We start from the raw sequence: 26520 nt of genomic DNA, 5'->3' as shown, positions 1-26520 counted from the left end.
CCCGCCAAGTGTGAATTAGTCAGCCCATATTGAATTCTCATAAAATTCCAACTCATATCGTTAGTTTATCGTTAGTTTACGTTAGTTTTGCTAAAACTATCGTTAGTTTCGCAAAAATAACGATTTTATTCGAGAAATAAATTTTCCCGCCAAGTGTAAATTAGCCCGCACATATTGAATTCTCATAAAATTCCAACTCATATCGTTAGTTTATCGTTAGTTTACGTTAGTTATGCTCAAACTATTGTTAGTTTTGCAAAAATAACGATTTTATTCGAGAAAAAATGAAAATGATATTAAATCTTTGAGTTTTACGTCCCACGATTATGCCGCTTAGGCTAAAGGAGACGGTGATGATTAGTGATGAATGAAATGGTGAAATGGTGGAATGAAGAAAGTGGAAGGAAACAGGAGAACCCCGAGGAAACCCACGCACACGGTGTTTGTCCACCAAAAAGTTCACTTGGCGGGGGCTCGGATCGAACCCGGGACCCCAAGTACCAGATTTATTCGAGAAATAAATGAGCGGGCCACTTTCACGGTTTCCCACCCGGAAATGAATTTCAAAACTTTTTTCTATCACATCGTTAGTTTATTGTTATTTTACGTTAGTTTTGCTAAAAGTATCGTTAGTTTCGAAAAAATAACGATTTTATTCGAGAAATAAAGTTTCCCGCCAACTGTGAATTAGCCCGCCCATATTGAATTCTCATAAAATGTCAAACTCATATCGTTAGCTTATCGTTAGTTTACGTTAGTTTTCTAAAACTATCGTTGGTTTCGCAAAAATAACGATTTTATTGAAGAAATAGTTTCCCGCCAACTGTGAATTAGCCAATCCATATTGAATTTCCTTAAACTTCCAAATGTAAACCCTAACAGCACATTTATAAAACAGGCATACGTAAGAAGTATATAAGGCACGTACTGAACACATTCTCATGTACTTGAGAGAACATGATAGGTGCATGCCTGCTATGTAATTGTGTTTACATTTGGCGGGAAGTTTTATTTATCGAATAAAATCGTTATTTTTGCAAAAAAAACGTTAATTTTAGCAAAACTAACGTAAACTAACGATAAACTAATGATATGAGTTGCAAGTTTATGAGAAGTCAATATGAGCGGGCTAATTCACAGTTGGCGGGAAATTTTATTTCTTGAATAAAATGGTTATTTTTGCGAAACTAACGATAGTTATAGCAAAACTAACGTAAACTAACGATAAGCTAACGATGTGATAGAAAAAAGTTATGAAATTCATTTGCGGGTCGGGAACCGTGAAATTTGCCTGCCCATTTATTTCTCGACTAAAATCGTTATTTGTGCGCAATTTGCTATAGTTTTAGTAAAACTAACGATAAACTAAGGATGTGATATGGTAATTTATAATAATTCTTTATTGACGGGCTAACTTTACATTTGGCGGGAAACCTTATATCTCGAATAAAATCGTTATTTCTGCAAAACAAACGTTAATTTTAGCAAAACTACCGGAAACTAACGATAAACTAACGATATGACTTGGAATTTTATGAGAATTCAATATGGGCGGGCTAATTCACAGTTGGCGGGAAACTTTATTTCTCGAATAAAATCGTTATTTTTTCGAAACTAACGATACTTTTAGCAAAACTAACGTAAACTAACGATAAACTAACGATGTGATTGAAAAAAGTTTTGAAATTCAATTGCGGGTGGGGAATCGTGAAGTTGACCTGCTCATTTATTTCTCGAATAAATCTGGTGCTTGGGGTCACGGATTCGATCCCAGCCCCGGACAAGTGAACTTTGTAGTGGACAAACACCATGTGCGTGGGTTTCCTCGGGGTTCTCCCGTTTCCTCCCACTTTCTTCATTCCACTATTTCATTCATCACTCATCATCACCGTCTCCTTTAGCCTAACCGGCATAGGCGTCGGACGTAAAACTCAAAGATTTAATTTCATTTTCATTTTTTCTCGAATAAAATCGTTATTTTTGCAAAACTAACAATAGTTTGAGTAAAACTAACGTAAACTAACGATAAACTAACGATGTGAGTTGGAAGTTTATGATAATTCAGTATGGGCGGGCTAATTCACAGTTGGCGGGAAACTTTATTACTTGAATAAAATCGTTATTTTGGAGAAACTAACGATAGTTCTAACAAAACTAAAGTAAACTAACGATAAACTAACGATATGAGTTGGAATTTTATGAGAATTCAATATGGGCGGGCTAATTCACACTTGGCGGGAAACTTTATTTCTGGAATAAAATCGTTATTTTTGCGAAACTAACGATAGTTTTAGCAACACTAACGTAAACTAACGATAAACTAACGATGTGATAGAAAAAAGTTTTGAAATTCATTTGCGGGTGGGGAACCGTGAAGTTGGCCTGCCCATTTATTTCTCGAATAAAATCGTTATTTTTGCAAAACTAACGATGGTTTTAGTAAAACTAATGTAAACTAACGATAAACTAACGATGTGAGTTGGAAGTTTATGAGAATTCAATATGGGCGGGCTAATTCACAGTTGGCGTGAAACTTTATTTCTGGAATAAAATCGTTATTTTGCGAAACTAACGATAGTTTTAGCAAAACTAACGTAAACTTACGATAAACTAACGATGTGATATGAAAAACTTTTGAATTTCGTTTGTGGGTGGGGAACCGTGATGTTGGCCTGCTCATTTATTTGTTGAATATAAATTTTATTTTTTCGAAACTAACGATAATTTTAGCAAAACTAACATAAACTAACGATAAACACGATGTAGATAAGAAAAAGAAAAATTCATTAGGTGGGCGGGACAACTTCACAGACGTATCCCCTATTAAATTTACATCATAGGCATACGCCCTAACCCTGTAAATACAATTCTGTTCTAGGACCTGATTCCTGTCTTTGATTTTCCTTATAGTGTTCTCCAGCACAAGTTAAATAATAATCGCAACAATGCATCTCCTTCTTTCAGGACATTCCCAACGTGAAAGCTCGTGAGCAAGAATTTCTCTACTCGAACCTTACTTTGGGATTCATTTAAACATACCTTAATTAATCTACCTTTTTTTCGGTATTGCAAATTCTGTAAGCATGTTGTACAATGTTTCCCTCCTACCCTAGTCTAAAGTCAATAATTGATATACCAGAATATTGTATTCAAATTTCTTTTTCAAGTATTAGTTGAGTAGTAAATATCTGGTCGATAGTTGATCGATTACGTCTAAATCCACACTTATAATCTCCAATAATTTCATCTGCATATGGAGTCAATCTCGCTAATAGAATGTTTAAGAGAATTTATTGGATGTTGACAGAATAGAAATGCCTCAATAATTATTAAATCAGCTTTGTTGCTTTTCTTCTGAACTAGAACAATGATTGATTCTTTTCAGTCTTGTGGTAATTCCTCCTTGTTCCAGATAAGGAGAATGAGTTTGTGTATCTCGCTCTACAATATTTTCTCCTCAAGCTAAAATTAAGTCAACCAGAATTTCGTCTACACCCGGAGATGTGTGTTTCTTAAATGTTTAATAGCGATTTCTATTTCTGTCTGGTTAGGTTCTGGAATATACGGTTATGCTGTATGCATTTCACTTTCTCCAGGCACATTAGTTTTTGGCTATGTGTTAAGCAAATCGTCAAAGAAATCTTTCCATCTATTTAAGATGCTATCCTGATCAGTGAGAACTGTTCCTTTAGTTTTATTTAGTATATAAGCACGAAATTGATATAGCCTTTCTTAATTCCGTTAATGTATTTATACATGTCCCGAATGTTTTTATTTTTACTATTATCTTCAAGTTAATTAATTTTAGCTTTCAAAAATCGCGTTTCTTTGTTCTAAAAGTTTTGGAAGTTTTCCGGCAGATGACAGTGAAATTTTATGTAGTTTTTTTCGTTCGCATTTTGTAGCCAACGCCTGTTTTTTTGTGTTTTCTCTTCTTTGCTACTTTAGTGCATTCCTGGTTGAACCATACTTTGTTCCTACTTATTTCTGCGTGTCCCAATGTTTCTTTTGCTGAAATCTTAATGTTATCTCTAATTTCAACCAAGTATCCTGAACACCAGTGCACTCCGAACCTTCTCAAACCGAGAATCTATTCGACACTTCAATCTAGCTCCCATTTCATCTGACTCTCCTCTAATTTCTTTAAATTAAACCGCCCCGTTTTCAGATATTGAATATTCAATAATAATATTGAATATCTGAAATAATTGAAATTCTTCTTTGGAAATTAGAAGTTATGGTAAAGGCGAAATTTAATATATATTGGGACAATCTCTGCAACCGATGACCAGCGCCGTAACTTAGATTTTTTCGGGGGGGGGGGGGGCAAGCATTAATAAGCTTATTTGGGCCCCTAGAAAAAGTTGTTTTTCTAATTCTTGGGCCCCCTCTTTCCAACTTTCTCTTAATCTTTATGGCCCCCCGGAGCCTTTGGGCCCTCCCGCACGGCAAGGTCTGCGGTTCCGTTAGTTACTCCCTGGGGCCAATCCATACATTACAAAATTATTAAGGGGACAATATTGATAAATCTCAAAGCCATACAAATAAATATTATTTCTAGAGCCCCTAATAGTAGACTTTTTTACTGAAATGGACTCACGACTCATTTTTGTTTTATTTACCTTTTGTGTGCTGTTTTGTTATGTACTGTAGCGATCCTATTTGTTGCTTCATTTCTAATTTCGTGTTCGTATCGTATATGGAGTAAGAACATTTTGTCCCAAAATGGGCCCCCTCGAACGCCGGGAGCTTCTCTGGGGGAGTTGCCCCCTGCTACCCCACAAGTTATGACTCTGCCGATGACGTAGCCTCAATTTGAAGAACGTTTCGTGATATTTTCCTAATTGAGGAACCTCTATATAACTTGTTTTTGAGCTAAACAACGAAATCTGGAGTAGGTCATTAAGACACTCACACAAGTTGCTTATATTTTCTTGTTTATATTTTCCCATGAAACGATTTTAACTAGGTATTAGTTTAGGCGGAAGGTTAAGTAGCACGGTAGGTGAGTGGTTAGCGCATTGAACTTCTATTCGGTAGACAAGGGTTCCAACTCCTGCCACGCTGAAACTTTTTCAAGTGTTCCTGTTTCAATTTCAATGCATACTCAGTGTGACAAGCAAGATCTTCTCTTCCCTAGAAAGAAAAAGATGTTGGAATAAGGAGAATTGAAGACGGTCTGTCAATGGAGACAGTGATTTACAAACTTATTTTTAGGAGTTGTTCTAGATTTGATATTTTCGTCTACTTTCAAGCATTTTCTGATTCATGTGTGATCAGTGCTTTTATTTCTTTGAATATACTGTATATAAAGAAATAATACATTACATACATAGGAATATTGAGATTAACATATGACGTTCATTGGACAACACGCTCTGAACCAGAGAGATTGATTTCAGAATGGAGAAATGTTTCGTGAGTCATCTACTCACAATTTTACTTGCATAAAGACTTGACTCAGTGCTACCAACTGCTGTCAGTGCCGAGAAAAGTTACGTGTAAGTTGCGTTGCATCTGTCTAGGCGTTCTCACAACTGCAAATGACCTGGACCCCTGGACCTGGGGGGAGGTATTGTGAATTTTACTCAAAATTACATTGTTTTGTGGGGCGGACTAGGGAAAATTCCAACAAGTCTGCATAAAATATTAGAACTTGTCAAATAAGTTGAATTTTAAACTACAAGAGAGTATGAATATTCCATATTGATTAATGAGTAAAATTAGCAAATCTATCTCGATATATCCTAAATCGCTATTCCTGATTAAGATATGAATGTAATAACCATTGTAGTCTTTAGCCAACCGTGTTAGAGGACAATGTGAATTTTAAAAGAAAGAGCGAAGTATGGTGTACGTGATTTTATAATGCCTAATGTTTCAATGATGTAGCAGGCACCCAATTTGTCTTCCTCTTAATTGGTGTTATTGATGGAGAAAATCCTTGTTATCTGCTACTTTACGCAGTCAAATAAGCTTAATTTACAGTTGTGAGATCATACATTTTTACCCATCGACTCAAATAAGCTAAATTTTCAACCCTGCTGGCTGCTTGTTAATCTATAAACATTGACGTTACAATAATCCCAATTCCAAAATTTTAAATTATCGTGCTTACTGGACAAGTTACTTCATATTAATAGGACTTCCCTCCTGCACTCTGTGGCACTCCTAAACTTTGTGAGACTATGAAAAAAAAACACTATAAATATACAGTAATAAGTTACTTACTTGAGAATTGAAAGCCCCTTCATGCACTGGACCAAATACATGCGACACATCGTCCGCCATTACATTGACATCAGTTCTTGTGGGTTCCAATCGTATCATATAGCTGATCCTCATTTGTTTGTTTACAACGAAATTCCTTAACCAATCGTCTTCGGGTCTTAACCGATGATGGCGTTCGATTCTCATGATTAGACGTGCAACAGTGTCTGCAATGGAAAGAAAATAGAAGACTAAGATTTTATAATTCTTTAAGTGGGAAAAAATATTCATTTGATTTAAGTAAGCTTACAAATTACTATAAATTTTGTTCAACCAGAGCTCGTTCATCACTAGATTTTTTTTAGTACATTACGAAAGAATATCATACTTTTCTTTTTTCAAAAGAATTAGCATTTTTACAAAAATGAAAAGAGGTTTCTTAACACCATTTTCAAAATAATGGTTTAGTTTTCATTCAACGTAGTACGGGGTTCAGAACACGGAAATTTTCAACTACATATGCTATCTGAATTTGTATGAAAAACATGTATAATTATAATATATATAAATCATGTATGTATAATATGTATACATTTTTAGTTTAAAGTTAAGACTTTCAAACTGAACTGGTTGCTCAGGATCGAGAGATGACTGTGTACTATATTTACCCGATGATTTTATTTGATCTAAAGCTCAATTACTAGAAAATTACACATTTCTACGTAACATCATTTTTCAATGAAGCATTCTATTTTATTACCTAAACTTATCCCGAACCAAAATTTCCTACCTTGTGAACTAAACTCTCACATCTAAGCAATTGACCTACTTCGATAGTCAAATAACATTTCGAACGAGATAGTTTGAATTAAAAGTTAGCTAACTTTAAAGCTTAGAAACATTACTTAATTTGCTATCATTTAATAGCATTTAACTTAACTTCGCAGCACGAAGTCTCCAAAACCTTTGGCCGAACATCCGATTATGTTGGAGAATGTGTAAGTTGGTAAATGGTGATTTTCTTTAATAAAATCCCATACAAAGCCCCAACTTACTTTTTAGTTGTTCCCACGACGCTGGTTAAACGATGAATTGACAATGCCGTCAATTTGATTTATTATTATTATTATTATTATTATTATTATTATTATTATTATTATTATTATTATTATTATTATTATTATTATTATTATTATTATTATTCACTTATCAAAATACTGATCAAGCCCTGTGTTGTTCTCCATGGTTAATATCACGGAATCGATAAATCAGCATAGGTTTAGTTTCTTTCATCTTAATAAGTTTTCATACTTTTTGTATCCATAATGAGCAACTCTTTAAACAAATAGTCCTTAATCTAATTGAACAACTGGTGGCGATATCCTCATATGTGGACCACTCACGTAGCATGAAATGGGACTTCTGCTACATCGAGTGTTTTAGAAACCTGCTACCAGATCATATTTATTCCTTTGTTCGTATCCAGCACCCTGCAGGCGATCTGTACCTACAGCACGACAATGCCCTAGTGCAGCGTTTCTCAAATGTGTACCGCGGAACCCAGGAGTTCCGCAAAGAGTTCCTATGGGTTACACAAAAATCTTCTTAGAGGGCTTTCCTCCCCTTTTTGAGTGAGAAATTTCAACTTTTTGGACTTTTTTCGATGTATATACAAAGCAATATCAAGGAAGCGAATATAAAAACGAAGTCTCTATCTCATTTAGAAGTGGGTTAGAATTTAGAAGAATCAATATTATCGTCAAAAGATTGGCATTACTATTACAAATTGTCGAATAATTTAATAATATTTTCGTAGGTTCCACCATTTTATTCTGGAATTGAAAGAGTTCCATGTTTGGCATGGAATGGAAAAGTTTGAGAAACACTGACCTAGTCCATTACTCCTGACTTGTGTCTAACTCGTTCCCTGAGCACTCCATGGATATGAAAATGCTTGCCTAGTCCCCGAGGAACTTAGATCTCAATTCTATTGAGCGTCTAGGATGCTATTGAAAGGTAAGTACGTGCGTGCTTTGACCTACTCCGACCAATCTTCGCGGACTGTAGAAGGTTGTGCAGCGATCGTGGATCGGTATCACTCCGGTGTCTTGTGGAGTCCATGCCACTCTGGATCGCCGCCGTCATCAAGGCAAAAAGGGACGCTACACACTAGTAAGTCAGGTCTTTCTAATTCAATTGCTCACGAATGTGATTTCATTTGTTAATTAAATATATATATATTAAGCATAAATGGGGACAAATTTTTAACATTTTCCATTCTCTTCTAATTATGTATATTTATTTATATTTATTAACTTTTATAATAATTATTGGTAGTTTAAAGCCTAGAGTAGAATAAACCGTAAAATGTATGTTTGGTGTCAATATAATATTTTTCATAGCTAACTATCAAAACATTTAAATTCGTCATATGTAACTTGCATCAGTAATTCCCAATCGTTTTTAACTGACGACACACTTTATCGAACACCTACAACAACGTGATACTCAAGTTTGACTTTTATTAATGATAATTTGAATTATAATAGTGAAAGCCTATAAATTTCTATAAAGTAGAGATCCTATGTTGTACTGAGCAAGGTTGCTGCCCCTGGAGGCATTTATTGTTACAATATGTCTCGAAATTAATTTTAATACGTTATTAAATGCTTCGTGATTTTTAAATTCTAGAATTTCATGACACTGCTTATGGAACTGCGCGGTACATCGGTTGGGAACCACTACTCCACCTGTATATTAAGGTGGATCACCACCCGGAAGTCAGTACCTATTTTAGCTCATTGCCTTAACTACTGCGCAACGAAACGTTACATATTATAAATATTGTACTATAAGATAAAGTTATGTTTCGGCTACAATACAAGACACTGATTCAATTAGTTCTGTCTTCTAATATCGAAAAAGGTGCTCCTTTTTATGAAATATTTATTTGTATGTGTAAAGTATTTTAAAGTAATAACCTCATTACGAAATACGTATATTGATTGACTGTTTTTCGTGTTATGTTTCATATTTTATTTAAATATTAATTTACATTTAAGGAAATAGATTTTGAGGCCAAACTTGCACAGAACGCCATAATGTGTTGTTGCCAAATTTGTACGTTTACTGAAGTAGTCACAATAAGAAAATTCCTGGATTCTAGCGTTGCGGTTCGAGAAGCGGAATTTCGGTAAGTGTCGAAAACTAATTTCTCTAGTAAGTATCCAAGCAGAATTTCATGATTACTTACTTTATTATCTGGAATTAGTAAATACTTGACTCTATCTGGCAACGCCACACTAATCAAGCAGCGTTTAGCATAGCACTGGGAACACATAGTGATCCACCTTAATCAATTCTACGAAATTGTCAACAAACATGTGATGACTTCCGACAGAAATCGTAAAAGGACTGGTTTAATAATTGCGATGTTTTTTTCGTTTCTCAAGCGTTTACGTAGAGACTTCTTATTTTCATTGTACTTACCTCTTTACGGGAAGTAAATCTAGTTGCTCAGTATGACTAACAAGTGTTTTGTATTATCATTATGATTTCATCCATAAATTGGACATATCAATTGGAGCTAAAACTCTTCGTAAACTTACCATCGATATGACGATCTCCTTTTGAGAAAAGTTTCCCACTAACATCATGCCACGCTTCAATGATCAGCAAAAACTTTCCCTGTAAAGAACAAGTAAACATTCGGTGTTTTACTATGCAATAATATGTAAAATTTAGTGAATTTTTTTAAGAAAAAAATTGTTCTATTAATATTAAAATTTGTGTTCAATTTAAACATAACACTCGTAATTTCCACAATGCACTTCTATCTTCAGAAGAAAGTGTAAATTCAGTTTTAAAAAGTCGATTATGATCATAAACCATGCTCAATAATAAGTACAAGAAATTATTTAGGGGTATACTTTTTACTTCTTACAGGCTGAGAGAAGTGAAAAGAGAAGAACATGGGAAGTGTGACGATCTGTGATGGTACTAGTATACTGATGTGTCGAAATAACAACTTTGTATGGCACAACAACAATATTATTATTAGTAATAATAATAATAATAATAATAATAATACATTATTATAATAGTAATAATAGTATAATAGTAATGCGTTTTTTTAAATTTGTATTAATGTTTGCCTTTTTATGTATAGCACATTTGAATTTTATGTTCTCCGCATGTAATCTTTATACATATATTTCTTAATTGGAGATACTACTTGTTTTTTTTTATTTCTATATTCATTTATTATTATGTATTTAGAATGTTTCTTTTATTACTATGATTTTATGAATGAACTGTTTATTTTATAATTTTGATGCAGTTTATTTACTGTACTTTGTGGTATTCTGCGAACTAGTGGCTGTCAAGCTGTTGTTGCCAATAAACTACTTTATCATTATTATTATTATTATTATTATTATTATTATTATTATTATTATTATTATTATTATTATTATTATTATTATTATTATTATTGTGATACAAGATCGCAGAAGAAGAACCACTGTCAACGTAAGTGGAAAGAAAAGTTCACCTTTTTTTAGAGAAGTATGCTCGTATCCCTCCCTATCTACCTATCTTGTTTTTCATTCTTTTTTCGGTACTTTTTCATATACTGTGTTTGATCACGTAATTTGCACCATCACGTACTTTGAGTACCATAAGTACTGTATGTTGCATATCTTACAAGATTGTGCTGATAGTATGTCTGTTCATCCTAGGGATGGCCAATTCCGGAATTTTTACTTTCCGGAATCCGGAAAGTAAAATCGGAAAATTCCGGAATTCGGGAAAATTCCGGATTTCGGAAAAATTCCGGAATTCGGAAAAATTCCGGAATTCAGAAAAATTCCGGATTTCGGAAAAATTCCGGAATTCAGAAAAATTCCGGAATTCAGAAAAAATCCGGATTTCGGAAAAATTCCGGAATTCAGAAAAATTCCGGATTTCGGAAAAATTCCGGAATTCAGAAAAATTCCGGAATTCGGAAAAAATCCGGATTTCGGAAAAATTCCGGATTTCGGAAAAATTCCGGAATTCAGAAAAATTCCGGATTTCGGAAAAATTCCGGAATTCAGAAAAATTCCGGATTTTAGAAAAAATCCGGAATTCGGAAAAATTCCGGAATTCGGAAAAAATCCGGATTTCGGAAAAATTCCGGAATTCAGAAAAATTCCGGAATTCGGAAAAATTATTTTTTCTTTTTGTAATCCTAAGAATTTTGTTCAAATGCAAACGAACAAATTTCCTTTTTGTAATCCTAAGAATGTATGATGCAAGTTAAGCTGAAACTTACATCCTAAAGTATACACTACTCAATCTTCCCATGGTTAATGAGATGTAGTCCAAAAGTACGATGCACTCCTAATATTTAATTTTTGTTTTACTGTGATATTGTCCAGAGGTAATACATATATCACACTGAGATAAACAACTTGACAGAATGAAGATATCATACGTAGTTTTCCAGAAAATCGTGAGAAACGAATTTTTATGAAGTTAAAATATGCGTCGCTTGTTGCCAGTGTGATGCAATTGATAACTTTTATGCTGGAATAGTCTTATTATTATTATTATTATTATTATTATTATTATTATTATTATTATTATTATTATTATTATTATTATTATTATTATTATTATTAATCGTTTGTGTACTGTAAAAGAAAAATATGAACCGTTAAGTAGTAGATTTTATCTGTTGTTTTTTGATATCTTCTAACAGTAATAACAAACTGCTTGTAAATACGCAATGATTATCAAGGACAATGGCATATTAATGTAAGGACTACTCTGCAGACTAGCAATAAACAATAAACAATAACAGATAAACAATAGTTCCAAAAAAAAAAAAGTAACTAACTTGGGCACGTCAGAATGTTCGCGAGAATATAGGGACCCATTGAGACTATACGTGGTGTAATTATTACTCAAAGGGCCGTACAATGGAGGCATTAACGTTAATGTTAATGGTACTAATGAGTACTTACTTGCTCTAACGGTTAACCTCATTTTTGAGATGATTCTTAGAAGTGGGCGTGTTGGCATGCAGTTGGAGTACTAACGATTTGCGTCACTATCGAACACTAACGTAGCACTAGCGACGTTTAAAGTCGAAATTGGAGTCTGACATAAGTGGCTTGTCAACTTCACGGACATTATATTTCCCTTGAATGCGAGAATTTTGCGCCCAGGAAATTTGCGCCCTACCACAAAAATAGGAAAAAATGCGCTCGCAATATATTTGCACCGGGATGTTTGCGCCCTACCGCAAAAAGAGGGGAAAATGCGCCGGCTATATATTTGCACTGGGATGTTAGCGCCCTACAATTCAACTTATTTTTGTACTGTGTAAAGTAACTTCCACTCACACTTGAACTAGGCTTGCCTCTCATCGTCTCAGTGAGTTACTCCATCCGTTATAATATTCCGAACAAATGAAAAAAATACAATTTTAGTTCACTGAAGGGCAATCCATACAAATACAATTTTTCATTATACTACAAAATTTACAATAAAAGTATAAATGACTGATATATAATTATTTATTAATATAATCAAAGAGTATAATTTAATCTACAAAAGGCTGTTTGGCTCTACCCAGATATCTCTGTTCACAATCCTTGCGAGTTGTTTGGCTTTTTAGGACACAAAATATAGAAAAGAAAATGTAAAGTGAATGTAAAATCAGTTCAGTAATATTATCAAGAAAACTATGTACAGTGTGTTTACTTGCTGGAATTACACTTTAAACACACAATTGCGTTCAGTCGTTCTTTCAGAAAAAATGTTCCGGGGGGCACACTTAGTATTCCGGAGGGGGTCACTGCTGGTACTATTCTATTTATTACTATATTATAGACGTATTATTTTGGTCTCCTCCGAGGGGGCACTTTGAGAGCTCTGGGGAGGCCAGTGTTCCCCCAAAATCATCTCTGGAAGAAGCAGTGATTGCGTTGATCCGTTGTGTTCTTTTGGCTTATATTGAAGTTTATTCTCCCCTTATATAGCCACAATGAAAATAAATCACAAATGGCATGGTTGTGGGGGGAGGATTGTTTATGCTGTAATGTCAGCCCTTCCGAGCAAATGCGTAAGCTCGAATAGGTTCTTTTATTTCGCAGGGCTCAAACTTCCCGGTGGAGGTACATTGCAGGCGCAATTTTCCTTGTTCTTGAGGTAGGGCGCAAATTTCCCAGACGCAAAATTCTCGACACCGTTCGAATGACCTCGGAAGACTATATCTTTTTCAATACTTTTTTTATAATTTTTTACTCGAGATATCTTCATAGCTTCTTATTAAAATACTTACTAATATATCCTCATTTTATTGTCCTAACCAATCAATATGGGTATGTTGTCAGTAAAATATTTAGATTGATCGAGCCTCTGGTGTGTAACCACAGTATTTCATATCATCCCTCCATTAGAAATCTTGGCTAAACGAACTAATATATGTTGCCAATAAAATAATTTAGAATGATTGAGTCCCTGGTAAATAACCACAGTATTTCGTGACAGACCCCCCCTTCCTATTACCATATTCTAGCTACGTGCCTGACTCAGCTAATTCTCTACATTCTTTACCAAGCACACATTTTCTAAAGCGGAAAATGCTCTCTAAATACCTAAGCTCATTATTTTCAGCAGATGCACAAATTGGGTAACATTCTATCTACATGAATGTTATATATGTCGATTACTGGAAACCGTTTCTCGCTATCTATTAACATATTTACTATATAATGATTAACGTTAAAACCGGAAATGGTTGATTTGTACCTCTTCCGGTTTGAATATTACATTCATCAGGGAACTCGATTCTTAACTATTGACTCTGTACATCGTGGCCAAAATTGATGGTAATCCATCAGATAGTACTTGAGACTGTTTGTTTCACTGACGGACAGAATGAATATATGGCTATAGAGTTTTGATAAACTAAATTCGTTAATGAGTTATGATGGAACAAATATAAGAAAGGGAACCAAGAGTAGGCCTACCACCGGAAAAATTTTCGAACACAAAATTAGCCATCGAAAACCCACATGTCCTGGGTTAGAATACCATAGATGAAAACTCTACCACTGAGTCATCAATCACCCGCTTATTAGTTTTATTAATTATTATATTAATATAAATTAATGAATGCCTGCTTATGTTAATTATTGAACAATTACATTGTATACTTCGTAAAGTCAAAAATTATAAATTTGTATTTACTGTACATACAGTGAGCGCAGAAAGTGTTCGTACACCTATGCTATTGAAACGAGAATGCTTGCGAAAAAGAAACAGAAAATTTAAGAAGTGTAATAACACACACAATATGAATAATGAAAACTAAGCTTTATGAATATACCAATAAAGAACAAAAAGACAAGTTTAATGGTCAGAAAGTAAATAAATTCCGTAGAAAGTGTATAGAGTAGACGCAAAAAGAGATCGTACACCTGACGTACGAATACGAAACAAAGATACCACAACTGGGGTTCACTAGTATTCACCTGATTATACACCTCTGTTTATAGCATGACGAATAACAGAATGAGTTTAGTTGTGAATAGGAGTGAAAAAACTGCACGGTGGGCTGTAAAACTGGGAAGCAACCGAACAGAAACAAATGAGGAGACAAGAAAAGTAATTATTAAATTGCATAAGAAGGGTAAATCTTTGAGAAAGATAGCAAACCTTGCAGACAGACCTCGTTCAACAGTACAAACAATAATTGCGATGTATAATGTTTCTATCACTGTGCGGAAAAAAAAAAATGGAAGACCAAGAGTGTTGAGTGAACAAGATAAACGTTACATTATTAGGGAAAGAAAAAAGGTTCCGAAAAGTAGTGCTGTGCAATTGGCAACGGATCTGGAAACACGCGGTGTTAAAGTATCAGCCAGTACAGTGCGGAATATTTGCAGGGTATCATGCTCGGATAGCCAGGAAAATGTTATGGGTGAACAAGACAAATCGTATAAAGAGACTAAAGTTTGAAAAAGAGTATAAAGATAAGGGATCAGGCTTCTTTCTGGAATAGGGTCATATTTTCGGACGAAAGTAAATTTAATCTTATCGAATCCAATGGGAGGCGTATGGTATGACGCAAGGTGAATACAGAGATGAATCCTCAAAATCTCGTCCCTAAAGTAAGACACGGAGGAGGGTCCGTGCTCGTCTGGGGTTGTATGAGTGCCTCAGGAGTGGGTCGTCTCCACTTTATCGATGGAGTGATGATCCACAAAGTGTATATTAACATATTAAAGGAAAATCTCCATACTAGTGCGCAGAAAACAATTTATTGTTCAGCAAGGCAACAACTCCAAATATACAGTGGAAAATACTCGATTGTGGCTACTCTATAATACCTTGAAACAGCTTCGCACACCTCCCCAATCCCCAGACATGAACCCCATAGAACATCTATGGTCTGTTCTGGTGACAAGAATCAGAAGGCACAGCTTCTCTACTAAAGAAGGCCTGAGAAAAGCTATTCAAGAAGAATGGGACATATTCAGTCCCGAAGCTACTAACTAACTAACTAACTCTATGGCCTATGGAACCCGGAGGTTCAATGCCGCGTTCACAAAAGCTCTCCACTGACTTCTATAGTCCCGAAGCTACAGAACTACGAACTACTACAGGTGAAATCAATGCCACGAAGACTACAGACAATCATTAACGCACAGGGTAATCCCACAAAATAATAAATAACGTAATATACTTTATAAGCATTAATTCAATCATAAGTGTACGGTGACTTTTTGCGTTTACAAAAAAGGAATTCTCTCTTTTCTTCTGAGCAAAACAGTGATTGTCTTTGTTTGGCCTTTCTCTTGTATATAGAAATAAAATGTATGAATGTGTAATCTTAATTCTGGTTATATATATATTTTCCACCTCCCGTTCTCATGCTAGCTGTTTTCAATATAAAGTATGCATGGTGTACGAGCACTTTCTGCGCTCACTGTAGGTATGTTGACAATAAGCGAATGTTATTAGAATATTTGTTGAGATTTCTTTTCCTTCACTGCCTTTCGCCTGATTAAAAAGTAGTTTGCAGTGCTTTGGAGCAGCTGCAGGTGGGAACGCGATAATGGTTGAGACATACCGGCGACTTTTTTGTGTATGAAAATAAGACCTTCTCATAAAGCAGTAAATAACTGCAGTAGCAATTGTCTACGTAAGTGATAAAGACATATCCAACTACAAGAAACTAATACAGTATATATATTCATTATTGTGTTTCTCTTTTAACAGCTACTAGCTAGGGATGGCCAATTCCAGAATTTTTACTTTCCGGAATCCGGAAAGTAAAATCGAAAAAATTCCGGATCTCGGAAAAATTCCGATTTTTTCTAAATTCCGGATTTTTTCCGAATGTCGGATTTTTTCAGAATTCCGGAATTTTTCCGAATTCCGGATTTTTTCCGAATTCCGGATTTTTTCCGAAATCCGGATTTTTTCTGAATTCCGGAATTTTTCCGAATTCCGGAATTTTTCCGAAATCCGGAATTTTTCCGAAATCCGGAATTTTTCCGAAATCCGGAATTTTTCCGAATTCCGGAAAGTAAATTTTCCGATTCCGGAAAACAAAATTTCCGGAATCCGGATTCCGGAAAATTTTGGCCATCCCTAGTTCATCCATTAGTCCATATGAGAACTCTTGAACAAAAATGATTTTTATTTTATTTTATCCTATTTATTTTATCTACGTGACGTTAACCGTGGCTGTCTATATCTCTTGTAAAATCTGTAAGAGTCCCATAGAGCTCCATTGTAGCTATGCAGATATCGTACTCGACTTTTGCGCAGAAGACCCGTGTTCGATTTCCGGTGGGAACTCATGTGATTCGGATTATACGTTAAACTACAGGCCCATGTCTCATACAGCCTCGTTGCTGAAAGGGGCGCTAGACTTCAAGACAATCAAATTCCCTAGCTTCGATGCAACCAGCACAGTAGCAATGGAATGCTGGTTGCCTATAGAAAAATAATATACAATTGTGTTATACAGATTCTCTTTGCTGTCTTTACCAGAGTTTACTTTCAACTTGACTTGCTCCATGTATTTTACACACTTTTCAGTATAGCATTATTTTTTCTTCCCTTAGGATCTAACACACAGGTACTTGTCTATTACGCATTTATTATGATAAGAGAGTAGGTGTAATACATTATTATTTAATAGTAGAAGTGCCCGTATTTCGAACTGGAAGAATAACAATTTTGGAAAATCTTTGAAAGTAAGGCTGCCATACACTTTAGGATAGATTCCAGAAAATCTCTTACGATTTTTCCTAGAGTCAAAATCTCAACGTGTATGGCATCAGATCGCATGTCATTTTCTATATTCTGAACGATCCTGTGAGATTTTTCTTGTTTAGCGTACGCTCTATTTCAGAAAGAAAATTCGTAAAATTAAGCGACATCAGGTGAGAGAAAGTGAAAACAAAACATACAAAACGCAAGCGGCTCTTCTATTTGTAGTTCATTTTCCACCATTTTCAATTTCGTGTTGGTAGTGTTGTTGTTTCTGCGAAACAGCCACAATTTTGTTTAAAAAACGTCTATTTTTTCTATTTGCTGTCATAATTAATAGTAGACCCTATTATTCACACTATTTCCACACTACCAACTGCTTGTTCAACTGTAGGCGCTAGACGCCATTCGGTCAGACAGGAAAAATCTTCACATGTATGGCGCAAAAGGATGGGATTTCTTACGACATATGTCGTAACATTTGTCCTAAGATATTTCCTATGATTAATCTCATAGTATAGTAGGCCTAAAGAAATGCGTGAAATGCACAACAACGAGGAATGGGTTTACTATTGCCCCAATCGGTTCTTGGGCCAGCAACGTGGACGACAGGGAAACATTCGATTGCCTACCTCATAGGTAATGTGGTTCACTGCATATACTTTAAATTTTTACCTCTCCTCGAGTCGGAAATCGATAAATAGCTTCGTACGCAATTAGATCTGGTCAAGATCTATGTAGAAGGCTCTGAGTGACTCCCTTCTATGCGAAAGTCTGATGACACACACTCGCACAAACACGTTGTTATCTTTAGCATATAACGGATTATTAAAAAAAAAAAAAAAAAAAAAAAAAAGCTTATAACAAGTTTGAGTATATAAGCGTACTGCTAGTAATTTATTTCCATTATGACAAAAGTACTAAACAAATCCATATCAAAACATCTATTTAAAACTTCGCATATTTTATGCGCTCCATTATTTTTCTCACTGTTCAAACTAGATTAAAAATTGCGCAAATTACTTGAGCAAATATAGTGAATCTAGGCTATAAATAAATTACTTTGAAAACTATCAATAGAAGAAATCATTAAGAATATATCTTCTCATTATGGTTCAAAATAAAAGGTTATATTATTATTATTAGGTCTCTTATGATAACTTACCGGCCATTTTGTCTGGAATGGAAATTTCATGGCCAAAATTCCATCTTTGGTAGGATCGAGCGTATTGTTGACAATGGGCGTTGTTACCAGAAGTCCCAATGGGCAAGCTGGACTGGTGGGTCCTCCTCTGTAGCCAGCAAACAACGGAGCGGGCTCACTGACTCTTGTTGCACAGACACGGAAGAATGTTCGGCAGACACCAGCGCAAGAGCGACGATAGGAATTCCGTGTTCTAGGAGTACTGGTGCAACATTTCCCAGTGGCGTCTTTCCCTTGTGGATTGTGGAAAGAGTCAATGTGCACCTGAAGGACACCATATCCTAAAGCTATGTCCTGTAAATATAGAAAACGAGTTTTTTTAGAGTTGTTTAAGATACAGCTATAACGTACACTGGTAACCAAATTTAACGTTATGGTATACTTCTGGAGCAACAATAATATTTAAGGATGCTGCCTACGACTTTAATAATAAACAGTCAGCTTAAAAATTGAAAGATAATAAGTCACTAATATTATGTAAAATAAAAAAAATATATTTAATTACAACTAAACTGCAATATTACTAAATTCTGTAAATTGAAATGTTACCATCCACCAAAGATCAATGCAATATTAAGGTGTAACACAAAATATATTTTCCTCAATTTTGAGTGATAATAACGACTACTGATAACAATTTTAGCATTTGAACTGTAACAGAAGGATTGTTTTGGATAGCAAGAGAAAGGATAAATTGGTGTACGTGAAGGAAATAAGTGAGGCATCCACTTCCAAACGGCTTCTTGTCTACATTACATAATTTTCAGAAATCAGAAGTATCGGATATCAGAAATTTGACGGATATCAGAGCAAAAACCATACGAAATAACGAGAAATGGTTCTGCAATTGAGCGTTCCAACAAGAAGGCCCATCTACACTGTTAACCCTCTATTCAAAGCGGAAGTAGTAGAAATTAACAATTTCCAGTTTCAATATTTATCACAATAGAATACTGTAATAAATAGCAACAAGTACCGTAGCTTTTTTGGGGAGGATAGATTTAGATTCTTAAGTAAAGATGTTGCCTTCACCTTCTTCTCTCTCTCTACTAAAATTAAAAGTGGTAGAAATTTGCTACTTCTTCTAATTTGAATATTGAATTCGCATAATTTGGAAGTCTATTGTAGTTTCACACTGGGAAATGGAATTCACTTGTTTCAGTAACAAATTATGAAGTTTGGAGCAACATAACCTTTTAACGAACGTATCCTTGATTGATATGCACCGTATCCAATGGGAATGATCAGAATATCCTATATAAAAAATATACACTATGCTTGAACAAAATCGAATATCTACCTAGTTAATACTGGAAAATTTTTTGTACGAATAAACATTTGTAAATTTGCAAGTGGCGTGGATTCTACTAGTTTTTACCCCTTTATTCTTGATGGATTCCAACTCCAAAGAATAGGATTTCGGAAGGTGGAAGGAAGACACACACCAAGTTTCACTAAAATACGATAAGTTTTACGAGAGTTATCGTGAAATAAACAGACTGATGAACACGTAAAAGTCTGTTGAGTCAAATGGTAGAAGCTTGCTTTACTGATTAAGTACGCTCAGTTCAGTAAGTTATAATAACTGAAATACCTAGTATATACAATAGTAAAAATTAGTTTGGCGATTATAAATGTAAACTTTTAAAGAACTTATCAAAATGGATTATTTTGCATGTCTTTTAAAGAATACAATGATAGTTTCTTTTAAAACTGAATGAAAGATAAACCTTCTAATAGCTAAAAACTTGCCGGCATCAGTAAGTAAAACCATCGGTAAAAGTGAAATGGAACGCGGGGGGACGCCGACCCCCACCTCGAAAAAATATGTACAGCGTCCCCCAAGTTTCTAAAATATTACAATCGGCAAAGATAGGCAGGAGGAACGGCGTCACGTCATGTCGCTACCTACCGTCCTCCTACCTTTTCAGATCCACTTTTACCCCTGAGTGGAACTAAATATTTTCCCTGAATTTCATAATAGCTTAGCACGTGATTGAACCTTTAGGCATATCAATCTCATATTAGCTGTTTCATACAAGTTGAATTTTTTAATGATTATCTCCGAAGTTCATTAACTCTTAAATACATGTAGAAAATGTGTATTACTTGTACTTAATATTGGTAATTGAACGATTTAACAAATGTAACAAATTATATCCTCAGATGAAGCGTAGTGTTATATTAAATATATTGTTTGATTTGCTATTGAATTTGCATTTCATCTGCCAGTAACTTATACTATATTTTGCTTTGTTTCACTCACCTTAATGAGGTAATATTGGAATGAAAAATAAGAGGAAAATCATCCAGTATATGCAATATAATTTTGAGTTCAGTAAGATTTGTTTATCCGCCTAAAATTAATATATATATATATATATATATATATATATATATATATATATATATATATATATATATATATATATATATATACTCTTGAAACTAACAAAGGGCATTAAAAATGCCTAAAATGATTGGATACGTCTATAAACAATTACTGTCACATTCACTGACCAATTACTGCCAATTCTGGCTGCCAACGGATTACTCTAAAATTTACGGTATTGCTGTAAAATTTATGGTTATAGGCAGTGATTTATTTGTGGATTTTGTAGAAGGGGGGAATGTAAGATTGTGTTCCGTATAACAGAACAACTTTAAAGTCGGGTTAGGACAACGTTATTTTTAAACCTACCTACTTTAAAATAATGGTACTAGTTTGATAGGCGGTCCCCAAGTTCTTCATTTTTTCACCTTTTGAAAAACAATTTTATGATAAATACGGGTAGGTACGTTAGATAAGATTTGGTTAGGTAGATTTTAGTTTACATGTATTACCTTGCTGCTTTTCATCCTACTGCCGAAGACAAGTGTGCAGCATCCAGTAAAAGTCCTATAGTTACATTGCAATCTGCACAATTTGTCGTAACAAGTGTCACACTCCTACGTAAAAGTTTTGTTATGACAAATAATTCTTTAGTCTGTTCTAGTTTGGTCTTTGAAAACCAAATTCCTCGCCCGAACAATAAGTACGATAAAAGGTAAGAGTTTACTTTGGGCAGAACAGTAATAGGTGCACATACACTTGAACCTGACTTTATTAAATAGAAGGGTAAAGACGGTATTAAATGTCATTCCTCATATCATAAATGAGTTTTTGCACTTGCTCCTTCTACTTAATAAAATGAGATTCAGGGGCGTGTGTGTGACGCTAGCACTGTTCTGCTGAAAGTAAACTTCTGTTCAACAAAACATACTGGTATTAAAACGAATCCAGAATTGAACAAAGACTGTAATCTGGTCTCCGAAGAATCATGAACATGTATTAAACAATTGCCAATATGATGCTACCTAGGGGGAAAAATGCTTTACCTTTTCTTTCACTTTTACTCTCGAGATTGAAACAGCCATTGTAGCCTACAATATTTACAGTTTTTACAACACAATCACAAGAAAGGATTGACTGAAAGCTGAAGCATGACTTACGGCGTGTTATCTAACACTGTCTTTAGAAATTAATATTTTCACAGCGTACCTCACTTTAGAATAGTGAAGCAATAGGAGGTTGGTTTACATCAGATACCGTCTTTTTCAGTTGGTTTGTCGGTAGCAATATGATGTCCATGATCCAATATGATGCTGAAGGCATACTTTTGTGCATTGAAAGAAGTCATGTCTGGCCCATTAATGTTTATGGAAAGAAGAGATTCGAGGGTTTTTACAGATAAATGATTTCTAGCGTCTGTATGCTGTAAGTTTAAGTTGGAAAAGCCTCTCTTACACTCTGCAGAAGAAACTGAAAGCAATTCTATGAACAATTCTTCGGGAAGCAATTTTATAAACAAGACCAACATAGCTCGCGACAATAAACATACTGAAAAAAAATGAAGAATCGCTACTAAAAAGTGAAGTTTAATCATTGCACTTATTTATAGCTTAAGAAAGGGGGAAAATATCTTCCCAAGCTGGGAAGATTGAATTAAGCCTAGAGACAGGGAAGTCAAAATTTAGAAGAGGGGAAATTCCCAGGCTTCCCTGGCTACAAATAAATCCCTGGTTATAGGCTGTAAAAAGGCCGTATTTATGCCCTATTACCATGATTTTAACACTAATACCGTAAGTTTTAAGGTAGTCGGTTGACAGCCAGAATTGACGATAATCGATCAGTGACAGTAACTTTTTATAGTACAGGAGTACCAATAATTGAGAGGGTTATGACTTAAGATGCATCACTGAAATTTTGGGGCGCCAAGAAAATGTTAAAAGATTCAAACTATTTTTCAACTAAAATACGATGGTAAATGTGATACATCGTTGGTAAATCCACGTACAGTCGTATCTGTATGTTTTTAATTTTACAGGAAAGCGATTTGAAATGCTTTGTATAACGTTATACCTTTAATACTATCTTCAGAAACACTAAGGACAAAGCTATCTTGGTACAAACTTTCGCAACACTGTGTTGAAAATGAAATGAGTAGTCCCATAATGTTATACGAAGCAGGCCGGTAGCCATCCCAAAAATGTAGGGGAGGGGGGGGGCGCGATCAAACCATATTATAGTTCATCACAATATTGTAGTTCATTTGCAAGCCTACCGTGAAAATTTAAGGGGGGGTAAAAAATTTAGGGGGACAGGCCCCCCTAGACCCCCCGTGGATACGGGCCTGATACGAAGAATTTCAAAATTGCTTTTCTGTAAAATTTAAAAAAAAAAAAAAATGCAGATACGCATGTACATGGATTTATCGACGACATAAAGTACAAGACCGTAGCAAGGAGGTATCGCACATCAGGAAAAGCTTATTTACACAACAGATTGTCTGACTTTTGTCATCCCTCTTGTGGCTCAGGGAAGAAAAGAGCAGCTTCCATGAATACTCTTTTGTAAATCGCCTCTTGTCCAGATACTTAGACTGGTACAGTAAAGCCATAAGTGTTCTGAAGGACTAATATGTTAGAACTGACACTTGGCATATCTCGCAAATACAGAGAATGCAGAGTAATGTGAGTACAGAAAAGAAATAACTTCTATTTCCAAACAAGATTTTCTTTCTTTTGTGTTTTACATCAAACAAGTATTAGAACATGATATTTGCAATCACAGTGGGTTTTCTCGTTATATTCTCCCGTTTCCGTTCACTTTCTTTATTCCATCATTTTATTTATTTCTCATTTTCACTGTCTCCATTAGCCTACATGGTATACCTGTAGGACGTAAAACTGAAAGATTTGATTTTTCCAATAATCTATACTTGACTGTTACTGTAATTTGAAGCGAGTGTAGGCTTGTGGTTAGCTGAAGGCAATAACCGCATAATCGTGAGGTGAAACCTCTTGGAGGTTCGAATCCCTCTAAAGACAGGAGCGCTTTTAAAAACGCCCTCGAACTTTGTGTTTATATCCCTGTCCTACTTGATTTAAGTAGAAAAGTGAATTAGATTAATTAGAAGACCGTGGAAACAAATTATTTGCTTAGAAGCAAAATTTGAAAAAGAAAGAAACTATTCAGCGTTATTGTTTCGTATTCAGAAGGTCCCATGTTCGAATCCAATGTCCATCTTTTCTGACTGATGATCTTCCAGTTATTTTTTATTAGTTTTATCAGCGAATGCTAAGAGAAGCGTTCTAATCTTCTTCCTCCTTGCGTTTGCTTTCTCATTTCTCTTATTGACTATTGGTGATTCTAGCGTAAATTATTCTCGCAGAATGTTTCTGTAAGTTTGTTGAATATTTTTTTCTAACTCCTGCGTTTCACCTCGTTTCTGTTGTTTCTTCTCAGACACACAATTATTTCACACAATTTAATCAATAGTGTATTGTGAGAGCCTTGAATGGAAGTTATTACTCAGAAGAGAAAATATCTTTACTTAAAAGAAAGTTGGTGATCCGTATCTGTGTGATGATGACTCAGTTAATTACTAACAACACTTTTGTCAGTTACGTTACAACGAGAGAATATGATAATGATGACGCTTTTGCTAAGCTCATGAAACCGGTTTCTGCGATCTAAAACGTTTTCCTGGAATGCTGCACCCGCTTGAGGTCACTGAGCCAGTTGATCCGGTAATTAAGAAACAATCCATTAACGCATCCGCATGGGGAAGATGGACATTTAAGGGACCTACTTTTTACACAAATACATATACACATTTTTTTTTAAAAAAACATATCTCATCATTTTCTTTCTTCTTAAATGAAATAGTTAAAAAGAATGACTTTTAAACTATGAGTATGTACGAAGACAATAGTGTTTTCTTTCTAGAATCAACCACGAAATATGAACAATTCGCCTCGCCTTTAACACTGACATTAAGTGAGGAAAAGGCTATTGTACAGATATAAGGAGGAGGAGTTATTTTCTTTAAACTGAGTAACCTTGAAATTATGATGCCGTGAGAGAATTTCTCACAATAGTAGTGGAGTGCGATTTTGTTCCGACGTAAATATATAACAAGGTAATTTCTAAGAACGGAAGTACAAGCAAAATAAGTTCACTTCCTCGCATTATAGGTGTTTTACTGTAACAGGAGTATCATAATTAGTGTTCTAAAGGAACTGCAATCCAAAGATGGCTACTTTGCAATCGTGCTCACTCAGGCTCAGCCTCATTATCGTAAAGAAAGCTCGCGACAGGGACTCATCCACGGGAGGGGTCAACCGAGTCCGGACAAGACCCAAAGAAACTTCCTAATTCAACATACATTCGTAAACTTTCTCAATAAAACTATATTTGTTTAACAGGGAAATGATTGCTGTAGCATGGAAATTTAATCTTACACTTTATCTGTATTCTTTCTGTTATAATAACAGTCTGGTCTATCGCCTTTTTCTGAAAATGTAGGTAGAAGTATTTTTACAATTACTTATCGTCTTTTCGGGTGCAGAATAATATCAGTTTAACATGGGGACGCGGCAGAAGTCCTAAAAGGCAGAAGTCCTAAACGGCAGAAGTCCTAAAAATCATTTCGCGGCACAAGTCCTAAACGGCAGAAGTCCTAAACTGCAGAATTCCTAAAAGGCAGAAGTCCTAAACGTCAGAAGTCCTAAACGGGAGACGTCCTAAAAATCATTTCGCGGCACAAGTCCTAAACGGCAGAAGTCCTAAAAATCTCTTGTGGCGCTACCATCGCGTCCGTAAGAAGAATACTGTCAATCTGTTAGTCAAAGTTTTAGATATACTGTTTCAAATTACAGAATCTTAGTTCTTACAAGTTATTTGTATAAATACATATTCTATCGTTCTGAAATAATAAATAAATAAATAAATAAAGCCTATTGTCCTTTCTTGCTCTTTCCATGATATATTTCTATGTTGACAAAATTTTAACAAATTTTAACTTCTTACCAAATGTAATTCCCAGATCTTTCATAATGTCTGTTTTTCTCTATTTCCACACCATTGACCTCATATCAGTAACATAATATTGTGTTTTAGTTATGTACGTCATAAAATTTGCTTTCCTTGTGTTGTTTTGAAGTAAATTATTTTTACACATATATTTCTTGTACAGAAGTCTTTCTGTAGCAAATAATTGTCATGCTCGTAATTAACTACTCCTTACTCGTTATCATTATTAATAATAATTTTAGTGTTACTAACATAGTTGTTACCGTTGGAATTAAATACGTTCATATTGGTATTGTGGCAACTACTTACTACTGAAATGTCTAGTGAGCTTTTGTCCTAATTAAGTAAACTTTGGTGGATTTTTGTTCTACTCTTAATAAAATACGCTCCCCATAGTATATATTGCAATTCTGAATGTTTGCTTGGTTTCGGAAGTCTGGTAAAATATGCTTTTTAAACATTTTTTAATTTT

The 26520-nt window shown here is 34.8% G+C and overlaps 1 protein-coding gene across 1 annotated transcript in view; it reads right to left on the bottom strand.

The window, feature by feature from the left end:
- Positions 1-26520, bottom strand: part of LOC145695203 (uncharacterized) — a 156014-nt gene that overhangs the window by 95901 nt on the left and 33593 nt on the right. The window contains exons 2-4 of the mRNA XM_081772188.1: positions 18653-18985; positions 9819-9897; positions 6232-6437 (exon numbers count right to left, since the gene is read on the bottom strand). Of these exons, the coding sequence (XP_081628314.1) occupies positions 6232-6437; positions 9819-9897; positions 18653-18985 (618 nt within the window). The remainder of the gene's footprint in view (positions 1-6231; positions 6438-9818; positions 9898-18652; positions 18986-26520) is intronic.

The sequence above is a fragment of the Thermobia domestica genome, chromosome 9 (assembly GCF_964235325.1).
Source record: "Thermobia domestica chromosome 9, izTheDome1.hap1.1, whole genome shotgun sequence".
In the NCBI taxonomy this organism is placed as follows: domain Eukaryota; kingdom Metazoa; phylum Arthropoda; class Insecta; order Zygentoma; family Lepismatidae; genus Thermobia; species Thermobia domestica.
Note: the sequence above shows the minus strand (reverse complement) of the source record. Positions and strands in the feature narration are given on the sequence as shown.